Source organism: Phoca vitulina, unplaced genomic scaffold (genome assembly GCF_004348235.1).
Source record: "Phoca vitulina isolate PV1807 unplaced genomic scaffold, GSC_HSeal_1.0 scaffold2, whole genome shotgun sequence".
Lineage (NCBI taxonomy): Eukaryota > Metazoa > Chordata > Mammalia > Carnivora > Phocidae > Phoca > Phoca vitulina.
The window spans coordinates 18,646,866-18,664,745 of NW_022589705.1; the positions used below are offsets into that span (position 1 = coordinate 18,646,866).

Below are 17,880 nucleotides of genomic sequence, written 5' to 3' on the forward strand. Positions count from 1 at the left end.
GTATAATTCTTTGAGGGCAGAGGAAGAGAAAAAAGAAAGGATTTCTTGCAGATAGATAGAATTAATTAAAATGTGGAAGGAAGAGAACTCAGCAAGAGACACCACCAAGTTGACAAGAGTACTCAAGAAAGTAGGGAAAAAATCAAAACCAGGAAAGTGCAGAGTCAGGAAAGCCAAAAATGGAGTAAGTACTCAGTGATCTTAAATGCCAAAGTTGGAAGAAGGTGATTTGGCATGGAGGTAACACATGTGATGGCTGAATTTTTTTTTTCTTTCAAAAATTTAACTCGAGATATTGGGGGAAAAAATCCTTCAATGTTTACTATCAACATCTATCTGTTATACTCTGCACTTTATATTTCATACATTAAACTTCTACTTCACAAGTTATATTAACATAAATGAGTGTGGAATGTTTTTCAATCTTGAAAAATTATAAAGTCTAAACAGAAAAGCTCAAATATATTTCAACATAACCTGATCAGTTTTTTCACTTTGTATTTGGCAAAAAATATTTTCAGCTTTATCTTCTCCATATTTGAGGGGCTTTTGAAAAACATAAATAATAGTTTGCTTTTTGCTGTGATCTATTTTACTAAATCAAAGTCCCAGTAAAGGAAAAGAATGAGGGCTATAAAAAAGAAAAACTAAAAAAAAAAAAAAAAAAAAAAAAGAAAAGGAAAACTATACATACACTCCAAGTAAAATTACAGATGAAGTAATTTACTAAGTTTTTATAATAATTGTTAATAGAAATAATATGGTCAATGTGTTGATCCTATACACACCTTCTGTCTTAAGTGGAAGTTACCATGGCAAGAAGAGTGAGCTACTTTATCCTTGTTTTAACATGACAAACATATTTTCAACTTTATAACTAAAATTAACTTTCATTAGTGATATTTTTAGAATGCAGCACCATCTTTGCACTGATCAAGTTTAGAAAGGTCCTTGGAAATTATATCTATCTTAAAGTTTAAAAAAAATTAATATGACATTTAATTAAAAATTTAAAAGACATAAAGAAAATTTAAAAGACACAGAGCCAACTAAACAACTTGCTACTGACCTTGTTCAAGTCTGAAGAGGGTCCTTTCCAGCTTTTCCATTTCGTTCAGAAATAAAATTCTAATCTGTTTACTGTGTCCCATTTTGGCTTCTAGAAGACTTGAAATCTTTCAGAAGAATTAAAAGAACTCCGAAATCGAATGAGTTACCCCTATGAAACAAAAAGGAATTAAGATAAAAAGAAAATAACTATTATCTTAAATTCTTTAAGGCTGACAGCCGCACTTACATGTTCTAAATGTGTTTTAACCCTAGCAGAGCAAAGAGAATGAATTTTATAAATAAGACCTGAGAAGGCAAATTAATAGTTTCCTCCCTTCGAGCACAATAGGACCAAAGCAAAAACTATTGTGTTATAGATTCTTAAAATTAAAACAAAAAACAAAACTAAATTATTCTCAGAGAAAAGCAATACGTTTTGGAAAGCCTGGATTTGGGCTGGGGGGAAAATTCCCGGTCCCAAGCCAAAAGGCTTTGAAGACTACAAATGGCACTTCTGCTTACAAGAGATTAGTCTGCTCAAAGATAACAGGTGGGCGAGCTCCCCATTCCCAAATTCGGGTTGGAAGCCACCAATGGGGAGATGAGAACAGAGGGAAGCAGTTGTCGCCCCTGGAATAGCTGCTGCAGACATAGGATGGACAGACAGAGCTATAGATAGAACGCATTTCCCAGAGAGGCCAGCGGCATTCCTAGCACTTACACTGAGCAAGTTATACGTGCGGCTTCTGAGACACTGCAGGACCCGCGACTCCGGGGTTGGAGTCGGGGGAGGAGACGTGAAGGAAAGCAAAAGGGGAAAGGCAGGCTGCCCAGGCGCAAAAAGCAGCCCCAGACAAGGAGGGCCGGGCGCCGTGAAGGGCAAAGGGCGGGGCGGCCGCAGCGGGGCCAGGGCCGAGGCCGCCGTGTGAATGGCAGAAAGCTTCTCCGTGACTCCGCCTCGCGCTGGTCCCCGAGGAGACCCTCGACCCCCCCCCGGCCTCAAGTGCACACGCCAGGGTGGAGCTGTCAGGTCCCCTCGCCCACTTCCGGGCGGCTCTGCGCCGGCTCGCCGCGACCGCTAGTCTCGCGAGACTGTGGTCAGCGGGGCCGGGGTCGGGAGGCGGTAGAGGCCGAAGCTGCGAGCTTCTTTTTTTTCCTCGCCGCTATGGAGGTGCGAGGTCCGGGTTGTGCACCTCCTTTATCAGCCCGTGAGCTCATGTTTGCACATTAAAATGCTGCGGTAGAAGGCTGCCCCTAAGTTGAGCTGCACAACAGGGTCGTTTTGTGGAACAGCTGAATGGTGCGAGGCAAGCGACCTGGCTTCTAGTGCTTCTTCTACCACGAAGTGTTTTGTGTCTTTGTTTTGATTTTTTAGAAATTTAAAATATCTACTTATTATTATATTTTTTTATGTGACCTAAGTTTGCTTGGCCCCAGTTCTCTGAATCTTGATTTCCCCATGTCTAAAATAAGGGGCCTGTGTACAATCTCTGACATTCCATCCTTCATGTGTCTACCAACTCTAGTCCTAACACAGGGCACATCTCGAATGCAGAGATGGAACTACTAGGTAGGTGAAGTGTGGCCAGTTTACAAACAATTGAGGGTGCAAATACTACTTGTACAACGTGGTTGTATCTCATGTACACTGCATAGACCTGAAGGTTGTATGGGGTTAAGGATAAGGAGGGCGCCTATGGAGATGAGCACTGGGTGTTATACTCAACTAATGAATCGTTGAGCACTACATCTAAAACTAATGATGTACTATATGCTGGCTAATTGAACATAATTAAAAAAATAAGACAGAAGAGCACTTGTCACACAGTATGGGCTCAATAAATATAACTACAATTCCTTAAAAAAAAAAAAAAAGGATCTACAGACCTGTACCCCTGAAACAAATAATATATGTTTTAAAAAAAAGGATTTATACTGGCTATCGCTGTACATATTTTAGGCCAGAAATTAGGATGTGGTACAGATGCCTATGGAGATTTAATGCCTGGGGAAAAGAAAACCCCTCTTGTAGAGCACTTTGAGGACACCTAAGGATCATGAGAAAACGGACAAAAGATTTGGAGTGTGGAGAAAAATCTTGCTTCCCTTATTGTGGAAATACTGTAGGTCCAAAAACAATAATGGTTTAAAAACTGAAGATCCTGAAATGTTTGTTTCAGATTTCTGAGAATGGCTAGTTGCAAGTGGTCCAAAACTGAGTTTGGGAATGTGTAGCTCACTTATTCATTCAACTAGTATTTATTGAGCACCTAGGATTTGCCAGGCATGGAAGTGAAACAAATTCACTGCCCTCATGGAACTCCTACATTTTATTTGTGGGAGACAGATAAACAAATTAAGTAAGTAAATTATATAAGATAATGAAAGGTTGTAAGAAAAAAAAGAAGTGGGAAGTGGAAGTGTGGAAGAGTCAGGAGAGGGATGTTTGCAATTGTAAATACAATAGTCAGTAAAGGACTTGGTGGTAAATTGACATTTGATCCCAATCAGAGTAAGAGGAAGGAGGATATCCAGGGTAGAGGGTTACACACAGAGGTACAGAAGTGGAAAGGCCATGAGGTAGGAGCATATTTGGTGGATTCAAGGAGGCCACCAAAGCTGAGAAGAGAGTGGTAAGAAATTAGGACAGATAATGGAGTGGGGTTGGCAGCCAGATCTTATAAGGCTTTGTAGGCTATGGCAAGGATTTGGACTTTTAATCAGGGCAAAAGAAACATTGGAGGATTTTGAACAGAGGAGTGACATAATCTGGTAGACCTTCTAAAAGGATTACTCTGCAACTTTGTAGTTGAGACATGCTAGAAGTGTAAAATAGCTAAATAAGCTGGAGGGTGTGGTGACAAAGGAAGCAAGATCAGTTATTTCAGTTAACCAAGAGATACTGGTGTGTGTGTGTGTGTGTGAGAGAGAGAGAGAGAGAGAGAAAAGAAGGTATAGTAGTAAAGGTGGTAAGAAGTTTTGAATTATGGGTCTATTTTGAAAGTAGAGCTTATACTGATGGATAGAAAGGAGTCATGGATGATTCTAAGATTTTTAGCTTGAGCAATCAGAAGATTACTGTCCAATAGAAATACATGAAAAAAAAAAGAAAAGAAATATGTGCTACATAGGTAAAAAAATCTTTCAAGTAGCATCAAAAAAGTAAAAAGAAACAGGTGAAATTAATTTTAAAGATTTTATTTATTTATTTGACAGAAAGAGACATAGCAAGAGAAGGAACACAAGCAAGGGGAATGAGAGAGGGAGAAGCAGGCTTCCTGCTGAGCAGGGCGCCCCATGCGGGGCTTGATCCCAGGCCCCTGGGATCATGACCTGAGCTGAAGGCACCCCAGGTGAAATTAATTTTAATAATATATTTGATTTAACTCAGTATATCTTAAACATTATTTAAACATGCAATCAATATAAAATGTTACTGAGATATTTTAGGTTCTTTTTTCCTGCTAAGTCTTCAAAATTTGGTGTGTATTTTACACTTCAGCATGTCTCAATTATGATAGATACATTTCAAGCACTCCATAGCTTTGTGGCTAGTGGCTAGTGGCTACCATTTGGACAGTGCAGAAGAAGCTACCATTTAATGAGAGAGGAAGAAAAGGGAAGGAACAGAATTGGTGGATGAAATTCAGGAGTTTGGTTGTAGACTATCAGTAACCAAGTGAAGATAACTATTCGTTTGACATGACTGTCAAATATCCAAGTGGAGATACTGAATGATCACTCGTAGCCCTGGTCTCTACAGTAGTGTTTTTCAAATTGTAAGTCATAACCCACTGAGGGTTGTAAAAGTAATTTGTTAGTTGCAACCAATGATTTTTATTTTTTTTTAAAGATTTTAATTTATTATTTGTCAGAGAGAGAGAGCGCGTGGCAACGCAAGCCCAAGCAGGGGGAGCGGCAGGCAGAGGGAGAAGCAGGCTCCCTGCTGAGCAAGGAGCCCGATGACGGGACTCGATCCCAGGACCCTGGGATCACAACCTGAGCCGAAGGCAGACGCTTAACCGACTGATCCACCCAGGCACTCCAGCCAAAGGCAGACACTTAACCGACTGAGCTACCCAGGCGTCCCTGCAACCAACGATTTTTAAAATAAAATAGGAAAGAGCTGAATGCACTGTACCTGGTAAGACTATTATTTCAAAAAACTTCTGTTTCTATTATTTTTTGTTGTACTGGGTCATGTAATCCTCCAAGGGGTCATGGTCAAAAACATGTTTGAGAGCCACTGCTCTAGGGTGTATGCATAGAAAAGCATAATAATTCATGATTATGAAATGTGCCTGGTTTTCAACCCAGCTCTGCCCCTAACTCGCTGTGAAGCTTTGGAAAATACTCAACCTTTTTGTGCTTTGGTTTTTACAACTGTAAAATAGGGATAAACATAGAAGCTACTATTAATTTCTTTTATTTTTTTTTTAAGATTTTATTTATTCATTTGACAGAGAGAGAGAGAGAGGGAACACAAGCAGGGGGAGTGGGAGAGGGAGAGGGAGAGGGAGAAGCAGGCCTCCTGCAGAGCAGAGAGCCCGATGCAGGGCTTGATCCCAGGATCCTGGGATCATGACCTGAGCCGAAGGCCGACTCTTAACAACTGAGCCACCCACGTGCCCCTAGAAGCTACTATTAATTGAATGGGGACTTAGAACTGTGCCTGAGACGTACTAAGTACTGTGGAAGTACAAATATTAGAGTGGGACCCTAACTGATGTGAAACACAGTTCATGTTCATGTTTGTCTTCAGGCTCTCCTACCCATACCCCCTTCTACTTTCAGTCTGTCCTATGACCCTCTCATTGCACTGCCCTCCTGTTCATCACTCTTCTCCAGGGCTCCAAAATTAGCCTTTCTTGCTGTCCCTCCACCAGTAAAACTGTCACGTTAGTGCCCAATATTTCAGCTAGAAATAAGGAGTAAAACAGACTGACGAAATGAATTCCTTTAGTGGGGAATTATTCTTATACAAATGCTTGAATTTTAAAAGATCTGTTAATCCAAATGATCTTAATTTTGGAAATTTCATATTGTGAAAGAAAGTGAGGAATGTTAAGTAATGAAAACACCATGATTCAATGTGACGTGTCTCCAAGATGACATTTACAAGCCACATAGTGCCCTTTTTAAAAAAGAAAAGTCACACTAGTGTGCTATTTGTGACGTTCTTGGAATGCCAGTGAATTTGCTGTCTAGGGCTACAGTGGTGCCATGTGCTGTCTTCATTTTGGCAAACATTTGTCATGAGCCTGTCCTGTGCATAACAGTGATCTATATATACACAATAATCTCATGCTGGAGTTGTCAGGAGAAGAATCTCCTTGAGGAACATCTGATGGATAATCTCAGCTATTTGGCAGTGACTCTAGGGTTTTCTAAAACATTGATATTAATGTATTTGGGGAGTGGGAGAAGGACTGTAGTCAGAGGGTCAGAAAACACTACAGTGTTTCTTAAGGTCTGTGTATGTGTGTGTCTGTTTTTGGAAAGGAAAGGAGTTATTTGGGGTATTATGTATAGTTCAGTCCCAATCCTGTGATAATTTGGGTCTGAAGTGGACAAGTCTGCCTCATTTAGTTTTTATATCCATCAGCATTTTTTGGTGTATTTTATTTTGTAGCAATAATATACTGATATTGTTAATAATATTATTTTGTAAAATTTGGAATTGTGTTTCCAAAATCTCTTCTAAATTGAACAATTTATTCTGCACTTTTTTGAAATATCCAGATTTAGCCAGTGAAGAGAAGAAGGGGAGATAGGAAAGGAAATAGAGTTGACGTCAGACAAGTAGAAGGACCTAATATAATGACAGAGATATGGAAACCAGAGAGAGATTTTTTGAAAAGGGGTCGTACAATATAAAGAAAATGGACTTTGGAAACAAACCAGGGATTAGTTTTAATCTCTCTGAATTACAGTTGATTCATCTGTAAAATGGAGAGAATAACACTTCACTTGGAGGATCGTTATGAAGATTAGATGAAATAATGAAAGCATTTATCAAAAATCAGGCTTTTAATAAGTGATAGTTTAAAAAGAGAAGGGCTGATGGCTAGTTGTCTTTGCTGGGTGAGGATGGCAGTTAGACAAAGCAGATGAAGAAGAGGCTCCCAGAGCATGGGAATCAAAAGACATAATCAAAAGGTATCTTACTCAGTGAAGAGGGAGTATAAAAGTGAGTTCATAGAGTGAAGTCAGAGCCCAAGGTTTTAGCCTAAATTATAGAAAACAGAGGAAGGACGTTAAGAATGAAGTAAGGTTTAGTTGCTGTGCAATTAATATTTGTTAGAAAAATTATAGAGATGCACATATATAGAGGTAAAGATAGTTGTATTTTATTTATTTATTTTTTTATTTATTTTTTTAAAGTGATTACATACAACTCTTTTTTTTTTTTAAGATTTTATTTATTTATTTAACAGAGAGAGAGAGAGAGAGAGCACAAGTGGGGGAGTGGCAGGCAGAGGGAGAAGCAGGCTCTCCACTGAGCAAGGAGCCTGATGCGGGACTCAATCCCAGGACCCCGGGATCGTGACCTGAGCCTGAGGCAGACACTTAACCAATTGAGCCACAACTGAGCCCTGATGTTTTTATTAAAAAACAAAAAAATAACAGTCAAAACTTGGGCTCTTAGAGCTTCCATAGGAAAAGTCATTTAAAAAGTCCTAAGCACCAGGGTGCCTCGGTGACTCAGTTGGTTAAGTGTCTCCCTTTGGTTCAGGTCATGATTCCAGGGTCCTGGGATGGAGCCTAGCATGGGCCTCCGTGCTCAGTGGGGCGTCTGCTTCCCCCGCCATTCCCTCTGCCCCCCCCCCTCGCTCGCTCGCTCTCTCTGTCTCTCAAATAAATAAATAAATAAGTCTTTTTAAAAAGTCCTAAGCATTGATATAACAAATAAACCAAAAACAGTGTATGGAATGCTTGGAAACCATGATAGGAAGAAACTCGAGATGGTTTTTTAATGGTGATATTTTCTTTTTTCTAACGATAGGTCTTATAAAATGTTCTTTGGCCCCAAATTTAAAGCTAAATCATTTTACCCTTGCAAATAAATTTAACTTCCTTTTGAAATCCTGACTCCAGAGTTTCCCTGTAGAAAGGTTTAGAGTTGGCAGTCTGGTTGGGGAGAAAGGACAAGAGAAGGAGGGCTTGAGCTGATTTTCTATATTTGTAAGGACTACTTCAGCTGCATATGACAGAAAAAAACAAAACAAAGCAACAGTGGCTTAAACAAGAGATAAATTTGTTTATCACATAAAACTTTAGAGGTGAGCAATTCAAAGCTGGTGTGGCAGCTCTGTAAAGTCATCAGGAAGCCAGGCTCTCTCTAGCTCACAGCTTCCTCCCTCTTATTATGTGGACCTTGTCATAGTGCAAGAAGGCTACCAGAGCTCCAGCTATCATATCCAAGTTCGGGCAACATGATGGAGGAAGAGGAAAAGAAGGATGCACCTCCTCCCTTTAAGTATTCCTGGAAATACCAGACAGCATATCTGTTTCTATCTCATTCACCAAAACTTGGTCACCTGCATCTAGGCAGCAGTGAGACTAGTCCAAACCCAGGTTTTGTTATTAAGGAAAGAGAGAATGAATAAGTAGTGTCTGTTACAGTTTGCATGTACTTTTTTATTTTAATTGTTTTCAAAGCGATACAGTTTGGAGCAGGAGGATGGAAGGTTCAGGGGGAATGTCTCCAAGAAAAAAAATGGGGAGGAGGCACCTGGCTGGCTCAGTTGGTAGAGTGTGTAACCCTTGATCTTGGGGTTGTTTTTTTTTTTTTTTAAAGATTTTATTTATTCATTTGAGACACAGAGATACACACAGAGAAAGAGAGCGCCTGAGCAGGGGGAGCGGCAGAGAGAGAGGGAGAAGCAGGCTCCCCGCTGAGTCAGGAGCCCAATGTGGGGCTCGATTCCAGGACCCTGGGATCATGACCTGAGCAGAAGGCAGACACTTAGCCATCTCAGCCACCCAGGCGCCCCAGTTGTGAGTTTGAGCCCCATGTGTGGCGTAGAGATTGCTTAAAAAAAGAAAAGAAAAGGACAGAGAAAAGAAAAGAAAAACGATGGAACTGATTGTTTAGTGTGCTTGGCCACACTGAGAGATGTTTCACAAAAACCTTAGTTTTCTGTCAGAAAGCTTGGGGGTGATAAAGCAAACTTGCCAAAAAAATTTAAAAAGTCCAGTTGGAAACTGCAGTTATAGATCTGTCAGCCAAATGAGCTTGCTACAACTAAACTCCAGAACCAGACAACTCACTCTCCCCATCACGGACAGATTGGGGAAATCATGCTCACTGCATGTTTATTCCCCAGAAAGAAGGACAGAGGTGAGCCAAGCTGACCAGTTATTTTTCCCAAATTTACCAACTAGGTAAATCACTCCCCCTCCCCAGGAATGGAGTGAGTTAACTAGAGCAAAGAGAAGCCAGAGGTTTGTTTAGGGAAACTCTTTCTTTAAAAAAAATAGAATTAGGGAAAAACATTCATCTTCAGACATTATGCAAGTCCCTTAACCTCTTTTGTGCTCTACTTCCTAAGCTGTAATTTATTTTTCAAGTATATGTAAAAATAAAATGTCTGAAATGTTTCAAAAATTAATATATACCCTATAAATAGTTAATAACAGTTAATATTTAATGAACATCTAAGAGATGCCAGGCAGTGTTCTAAGCCCATTACGCGTACTAACTCAATTCCCAAAACAACATTATTATTACCCCTAATTTAAAGATATGGAAACTGAGTGCCCAAGCTTAAGTAACTTGTTTAAGGTCACATAGCGGTCAAGTGGAAGAATGTGATTTCAACTGCATTCTCAGTGATTCTGTTCAGTAAACTCTAAATCTGAGGGCACTGATGTTATTCCCATGGCGTGGAAATCGATAAAGGTTTTATAAATTGAATTTGGATGTTGCTGACTTTATATATGGCTGTGTCAACAGTGAGTTTGTTTTCTTTTAGGAATATTCTGGCTAATCTAATAGTCGTCTCAGGACAGCTCCTTCAGGAAATCTTTCCCACCTTGCCCTTCCCACCATGGGTCTGGGTTAGGTGTGCCTCCTTCATGTCCTCTATTGTATGATATATGATATCATGTTAAATGAGGACTGTTTTTTTCTTTTTTTTTTTTTTAAAGATTTTATTTATTTATTTGACAGAGAGAGACAACGCGAGAGAAGGAACGCAGGGGGAGTGGGAGAGGGAGAAGCAGGCTTTCCGCTGAGTGGGGAGCCCGGTGCAGGGCTTGATCCCAGGACCCTGGGATCATGACCTGAGCCGAAGGCAGACGCGCGCTTAACGACTGAGCCACCCAGGCACCCCGATGACTGTCTTTTTCTTTTCTCCCTTTCTCACTAGAATTTTTGAGGCAGGGATTGTGTTTTCTGTCTCTGGACGGTAGAGTTGTAAAATTATTTGCACTTCTTAGATATACAAGAAAACTATAGTTTCTTCTTTCAAAATAATTTAAATAAGCCCTCTATTTTAGAATAGTTTTAGAGTTAAAAAAATAGTTGCAAGAGGGTATAGAGAGATCCCCATTTCTTCAAGCCCAGGTTCACCTATTGTTAACATCTTACAATAATAGTATGATGCATTTGTTACAATTAGTGAACTGATATTGACACATTATTATAGTCCACAGTTTATTCAGATTTCCTCAGTTTTTACCTACTATCCTTTTTCTATTCTGGGTTCCCATCAGGATACCACATTACTTTTAGTTGTCATGTTTCCTTAAACTGCTTTTGGCTGTGACAGTTTCTTAGACTTTCCTTTTTTATTTTTATTTAATTAATTCATTAATTTTTAGATATTTTTATATATTTATTTGAGAGAGAGAGAGAGAACATGAGTGGAGGGGAATAGGGGCAGAGGGAGAGGGAGAAGCAGACTCCCCACTGAGCAGGTAGCCCGATGTGGGGCTTGATCCCAGGACCCTGAGATCATGACCTAAGCCGAAGGCAAACGCTTAACCGACTGAGCAACCCAGGTGCCCCAGACTTTCCTTTTAAAAAAAAAAAGTAGTTTTATTGTTATGTAATTGATATATACCATTGTGTAAGTTCAAGATGTACAGTGTGTTGATTTGATACATTTATATATTGCAAATATGATTACCACTGTAGAGTTAGCTAACACCCTGCCACATCACATAATTATTTTTTTGGGGGGAGGAAAACCTTAAGACCTAGTGTCTTAGCAGGACCTAGTCTCTTTGAAGTTTATAACACAGTATTGTCTATAACCACTATGCTGTACAATAGATCTCCAGGATTTATTTATCTACGGTTATAAGTTTGTAACCTTAAACAACATCTCCCTAGTTCCCCCATCCCCAGCCCCAATACATACTATATCTTTTTTATCCATTCATCCACTGAAGGACACTTAGGTTGTTGCATATATATTTTATTCTTAAAAACTGCTCTCATCTCCTTTACTGTCCTCAACTGCTAGATAGGCATGGGAAAACAAAAGTAATTTTAGTCTAGTCTATTTTAAAACTAAATCTAGGGGCACCTGGGTGGCTCAGTTGTTAAGCATCTGCCTTCGGCTCAGGTCATGATCCCAGGGTCCTGGGATCGTGTCCCGCATCGGGCTCCCTGCTCGGCGGGAAGCCTGTTTCCCTCTCCCACTCCCCCTGCTTCTCCCTCTCCCACTCCCCCTGCTTGTGTTCCCTCTCTCGCTGTGTCTGTCAAATAAAACAAACAAACAAACAAACAAACAAAGTTAAATAATCTCTTTAGGGAAGCCTGGGTGGCTTAGTCGTTAAGCGTCTACTTTCGGCTCAGGTCATGATCCTGGAGTCCTGGGACCGAGCCCCGCATTGGGCTCCCTGTTCGGCGGGAAGCCTGCTTCTCCTTCTCCCACTCCCCCTGCTTGTGTTCCTGCTCTCATTATCTCTCTCTGTGTCAAATATATAAATAGGATCTTTAAAAAAAAAAAAAAATCTCTTTAACTCTGTTTCTATGAAATAATTGTTTTATTGTTTCCATCCCCATTCCTCTCCCTACTTATAAATTGTGTCTGGCACACAGAATAGGATCTTACATGAAATCATTGCATTGGAGGAGTTGAACTCTGTGACCTTGAACTGGGCATTGTGCAGGGGCTGATGTTACCTAAAGTACATCTGTATAATCCTGTTCCTGGTTATCCTGTTGACAAAGGCTACTGATGTCTATAGCTGATAACTTCCTGGTCATTCTTTCTTGGCTTGGTCAGAGCCTAGAAGCCCTCCCTGCTGCCTCAGACTTCCTTGATGTCCTACTTTCACTGCAGACCCCTCTGAGTGTCTGAAGTGTTCTCAGCCTGGTCCAAGGCACAAGATACCCATTTCATAAGACTTTGCTGGAGCCACCTCACCTCTGCCATGATGGATCCATGTAATATGTGCTGGGGATGAAAACTAGGTCCTGTCTGTAACTGATGTCCTTGCTTTACCCTCCTAATCATGCTGGGACTCCCCTTTTTGGACCTCTGCCCTACTTTTTTTTTTTTTTTTTGCCTAGCATAGCACTCTTCACCCAGAGTTCAAAACAGAGCAGAACAAAAAGTCCTCTATGCATTTGACAAATACTGTACCTACTGTGTGCTAAGCACTGTTCTAGACACTGGAGGTACAGTAATGAACGAAGCAGACATGAATCCTTGACCATCTGGAGTTTATTTTCTAAAAATGCCCTGAACCTTTCTGACTTGTTTCCATTAGGACACATCAAACTGTTTCTCTCACCTCCCTCTTTCTTAGATGGTCTCGTTTTCACAATTACCAAACCCAGAAGGAATGGATTTCCCTATTTTTTTCCTGCTAGGAGCTACCTCATTAGTCCCCACCTCTAATATGTTAAATGAGAGATAAAAGAACTTAGAGGGACTCCTGGGTGGCTCAGTCAGTTAAGCGTCTGCCTTCAGCTCAGGTCCTGATCCCAGGGTCCTGGGATCAAGTCCTGCATTGGGCTCCTTGCTCAGTGGGGAGCCTGCTTCTCCCTCTGCCTGCTGCTCCCCATGCTTGTGCTCTCTCCCTCTCTGTCTCTGATAAATAAATCTTTAAAAAAGAACTTAGAGAATTTTTCTCTATGAAAAATGCCTATAGTCTTGCTGCAGAATCATGTTTTGAATGTCAGGTGTTTAATATTAGCTTGTCTTTTTCTTTGCATTAATTCTTTAACAATCCAAGTCCCCTACTGAGGCAGATGGGTGTCTTAGGCCTAATGGCAGAAAGTCTTGTATGTTGCAAAGGCAAATGAGAAAGGCACACTGATATCTTTAATTAATTCAAAATGGATCAAAGACTTAAAATGTAAAACTAAATGACTATAAATATGTATATATATAATCTATAAATATAGTTTATAGGGCTATAACTACAGAACTATAAAAGTCTTAGAAGAAAACATAGGGCAAAAGTCATGATACTGGATTTGGAAATGATTTCTTGGATATGACATAAAAGGCATGGACAATAAAAGAAATAAGCATATTGCACTTCATGAAAATTAAAAACTCTTGTGCAAGAAAGGACACAATCAAGAGAATGAAAATTCAGCCCATGGAATGGGAGAAAATCCTTGCATATCTGTATCCAATAAAGGATTAATATACAGAATATATGGGGGAACTCAACAACAAAAAAACAAACAAATCAATTCAAAAATTGGCAAAGGACTTGAATAAACAATTCTCCAAAGAAGATATACAAATGGTCAAGAAGCACATGAAAAGATGTTCAATATCACTAATCATTAGGAAAATGCAAATCAAAACCGCTGTGAGATACCACCTCATACCCACAGATGGCTACTGTAAGAAAGAAAGAAAGGTTTTCTACTGTAAGATAATATAATCTGTGAACAGAGATAATTTTACTTCCTTTTAAATTTGGATGCCCTTTCTTTTTTTTTTTTTTTTCATAATTGCTCTGGCTAGGACTTCTAGTACTACATATATATATTTTTAAATTTTATTTATTCATTTAAGACACAGAGATACAGAGAGAGAGAGAGCATGAGCAGGGGGAGCAGCAGAGGGAGAGGGAGAAGCAGGCTCCCCTCTGAGCCAGGAGCCCTATGTGGGGCTCGATTCCAGGACCCTGGGATCAGGACCTGAGCCGAAGGCAGATGCTTAACCATCTGAGCCACCCAGGCGCCCTCTAGTACTATATTTAATAAAAGTGGTGAAAATGGGCACTTTGCGTGTTCTTCATCTTAGAGGAAAAACTTTCAGGCTTTCACCATTGAGCATAATGTTTGCTGTGGATTTTCCCAAACAAAGCTTTTATTTGTTAAGGTAGTTTCTTTTTTTTTTTAATTTAATTTAATTTTATTTAAATTCAGTTAATTAACATATAATGTATTATTAGTTTCAGAGGTAGAGTTGAGTGATTCATTAGTCGTATATAACACCCAGTGCTCATTACATCACGTGCCTTCCTTAATGCCCATTACCCAGTTACCCCATCCTCCCACCTAACTCCCCTCCAGCAACCCTGTTTGTTTCCCATAGTTAAGAGTCTCTTATGGTTTGTCTCCCTCTATGATTTTGTCTTATTTTATTCTCCCCTCTCTTCCCCTATGATTCCCTGTTTTATTTCTTAAATTCCACATACGAGTGTTGAGTGTTGTTTCATAAAAAGGGGTTAAGTTTTGCCAAATGTTTTTTTCTGCACCTATTGAGATGATATTTTATTTCTTTTTAAAAACATGCATCCCCCCCAAAAAATAAAAACATGCATTTCCTTTTCCTTTTGAAATGTCACAGGGTTTGAATTTGTTGTATCTCATATGATAAGCCCATAGCTAGCATGGAGCTAACAATGTTGCATTTAATGTCTTTTCAAAAGTAGTACTCTTCTTATTAATTTTGATTAGGTTTTTCAGTTTTCTCAGACATGAATAGAAGTTTACTTGATAGCTGGTTTTGTGGGTCTTTTGCCCAACTCAAAAGGGTGGAAAACAAACAAACCTCTTAAAATAAAGCTTTCAAAAATGGAAGAATGCATACGTTATCCTGACAATAACAATTATAGGTCCATCTCTCCTACCAGAGGGGAGGGTGGAAAGTATCTTTTCTCCTAACTCTCAGTGCCTAGAACTGGAGATTGTTACCTGTGGTAAATAACAAACTCTTCATAAAATATCCTGGGAGGGAATCAAAGAATAATGGTGTATTCCTTGCCCTTTCTCCCTCTCCTTTCTCCAAGAGAGATTGCGTCAAACTCAGTAACTTTCATGTAGTTAATCTACTGTGAAGTATAAGTATGAAAGTATCCAAGTTCTGCAAATAGTGCAAAAGTGAGCAGTGTGCCATTTGAATCAGTATTGTTGAATTGAAATATTTAGATTTGGTATTAAGAGAGAACTGTACTCTTTTTGTCACGTCATTATTGATTGCCTTCTCATTTTAAAGCTATATAGACTCATGCATTATTCAGTTCTCAAAAGTTAAGTTGATAGACTATCTAAGGGTTGATGGCCAAACAGTAATATAAAGTCAGAGTTGGCAAATAGAGGCACTTCGATTAACCCATCGAAGTAGGTCTTTATTAAATACAGGGCATCACATTAGTACACTGGGTAAAAAATAAAATTAGGTGAAGTATAATCTACAAGTGATACCTGCTATATAGATTCTCAGTTTGATGACCAACACAACTGAATTTACCAGAACAGTTGACTGAAGTCTTTCGCTGCCAATCAAGTAAACTCAGAGGAAAGGTCAACAGTATAAGACAAAGGGCAGTCTATTTTTACTGCCTAAGGGTTTAAAAAAAGCCCTCTTCTTGATTTACAGTGACTGTTGGAATCATTTTCCTGCTTACACGGTGATTAAAGGGGTTGTATATCATGAATGCAGCACAATGGATAATCAGCAAAACTTTAAGGTTAAATTAAATTAATCAGCACTTTGGATTAATTTACATGGGCATAGATTACATGTCCTGTTGAGACAAATGATCGCTTCTTTGAAAAATACTAATAAGCTTTCATTTTCTTTTTTTTTTAAGTATTTTTTTGGGAAGAATTTATTTAGAGATTCAAACATAGTAAAGTTATGTTTTAAAAATATATTTAACAATAATAGTATTTTTGAAGTATAAATATATGTAATGTGTACTAAATTTAGAACAGATTCAGTATGTTAGTCTGAACTGATTTTGCGAATCATGACATATTCATTTAATATATTCTCTGGGATCCATCTTGGCATGTCTTTCTCTCCTTCCTAGGGCTTATTGATTCTTTGATATTTTAAAATAAATTTTTAAAAAGGAATGAAAACGAGGTGATTTCTAATTCTTTCATGTTATATCTTAATAGTGATCTTAAAATCAAGATGTCAAACAACATTCTGATGTTCATAATTCTGGACTGTTTAAGAGGCAAGATGACATAAAAGGTGATTTGTAAGCATATTCAAGTTTGAGAAGCGCCAGTCATACCTTTGTGCTTCATGTTCATGCCTTCCTAACCACCATTTTTAAGGACGCTCTACCCTCTACTCTTCTGAAATCTGCAAGCCATCAACTAGCCAATTCAACTTGATGAGCTTGGACCAAAATGGAATTTCTCAGCAATACTGAGAAATATTTAGAGAAATAATGGATGATTTTCTGTGTGAATATTATGGAATCAATGTATACTTTTTATTTGTATTTTTTTTTTAAAGATTCATTCATTTATTTGAGAGAAAGAGAGAGAGAGCATGCAGGGGGTGGGGAGAAGGAGAGAGTCAGACTGCGCTGAGCATGGAGCTCGACTCAGGGCTCAATCCCATGACCCCAAGACCACGACCTGAGCCGAAACCAGCAGTCAGATGCTTGACTGACTGCACCACTCAGGCACCCCTTTTATTTGTATTTTAAAAATTTTCTATATTGGAAAATGAATATAGACTCTATGAATAATTTATACTCAGTTTTACCACAGGGTCGCATCATCTCTGGGTTGATAAAGTTCTTTGGCACTTTATTTAGTATAATATGTGTTGCGTACCTACAAAACACTGTCGTGCAATATATTGATCTAATTGGTTTATAATATCAAAAATAGAAAAAAATAAAAATTACGGAAGTATAGAATTAGTTTTCCTACAAAGAATAAGTGAACCACAGAGTGTTGTGACAACAAGCTCAGTAGTCACGTTTTGTTAGCTAGTGCCTAGGGGAGTACTTAAACCTATGCAAGTTAGTTGCATTTTATTTGGTAGCATAACCACAGATAAAGTTGTCTGCTTAATCCCTGAGGTTACTTTAAAAGGCAGAATGTAATGTTACCTGTCACTTCATTACTCTAGGCTTAGAGAATTTGCTTCTAAAAGTAGTTTATTCATCTGCTAAACTAAACTTACAATATCAGTGATAATATTTGCTTATGTAGTACTTTACAGATTTCCAAAGTGTTGCAATATTCAGAATTCCATTTAATCTTCACAGCAATTTTGTGAAGAAGACAAGATAGTTACTAATGCCACGTCTATGTTATAGATAAGAAAAATGAGGTCCTGGACTATAAAGTGATTTCAGTAATATAATCTGGCTAGTCAGTGGTGTCTAGGTTTTTTTTTAATTTTTAAGTGTGGCCACAAGGTATTAGGGGTTACACAGAGACAAAGTAAACAGATTAGTCATACAAATAATTTGGTGTTTTTTCTTTTCATTTTTGTTTTTTGTAAAATAAAACAGCACAGTTTCAGAAATGGCATGGATCCTATCTAGGCTGGTATAAGTAGGAAAGGATTCAGTCTGACTGGGTGAAATATGGTAACAATCATTTCATTAATGCTTTTAGTCAAATAACAATATCTTCATTCT

The 17,880-nt window shown here is 38.8% G+C and overlaps 1 protein-coding gene across 2 annotated transcripts in view; it reads right to left on the minus strand.

Moving 5' to 3' along the window:
- The window catches only part of AGL (amylo-alpha-1, 6-glucosidase, 4-alpha-glucanotransferase), a 77,457-nt gene extending 75,341 nt beyond the window's left edge, over window positions 1–2,116 (minus strand). The window contains exons 1-2 of one of the 2 annotated variants that reach the window (XM_032422837.1): window positions 1,772–2,116; window positions 1,070–1,219 (exon numbers count right to left, since the gene is read on the minus strand). In XM_032422837.1, the coding sequence (XP_032278728.1) occupies window positions 1,070–1,151 (82 nt within the window). In that variant the 5' untranslated portion in view covers window positions 1,152–1,219; window positions 1,772–2,116. Of the gene's footprint in view, window positions 1–1,069; window positions 1,220–1,297; window positions 1,708–1,771 lie in introns of those variants that run through there. The other variant, XM_032422827.1, reaches the window with a different exon arrangement.
- Window positions 2,117–17,880: the final 15,764 nt, after the last annotated feature.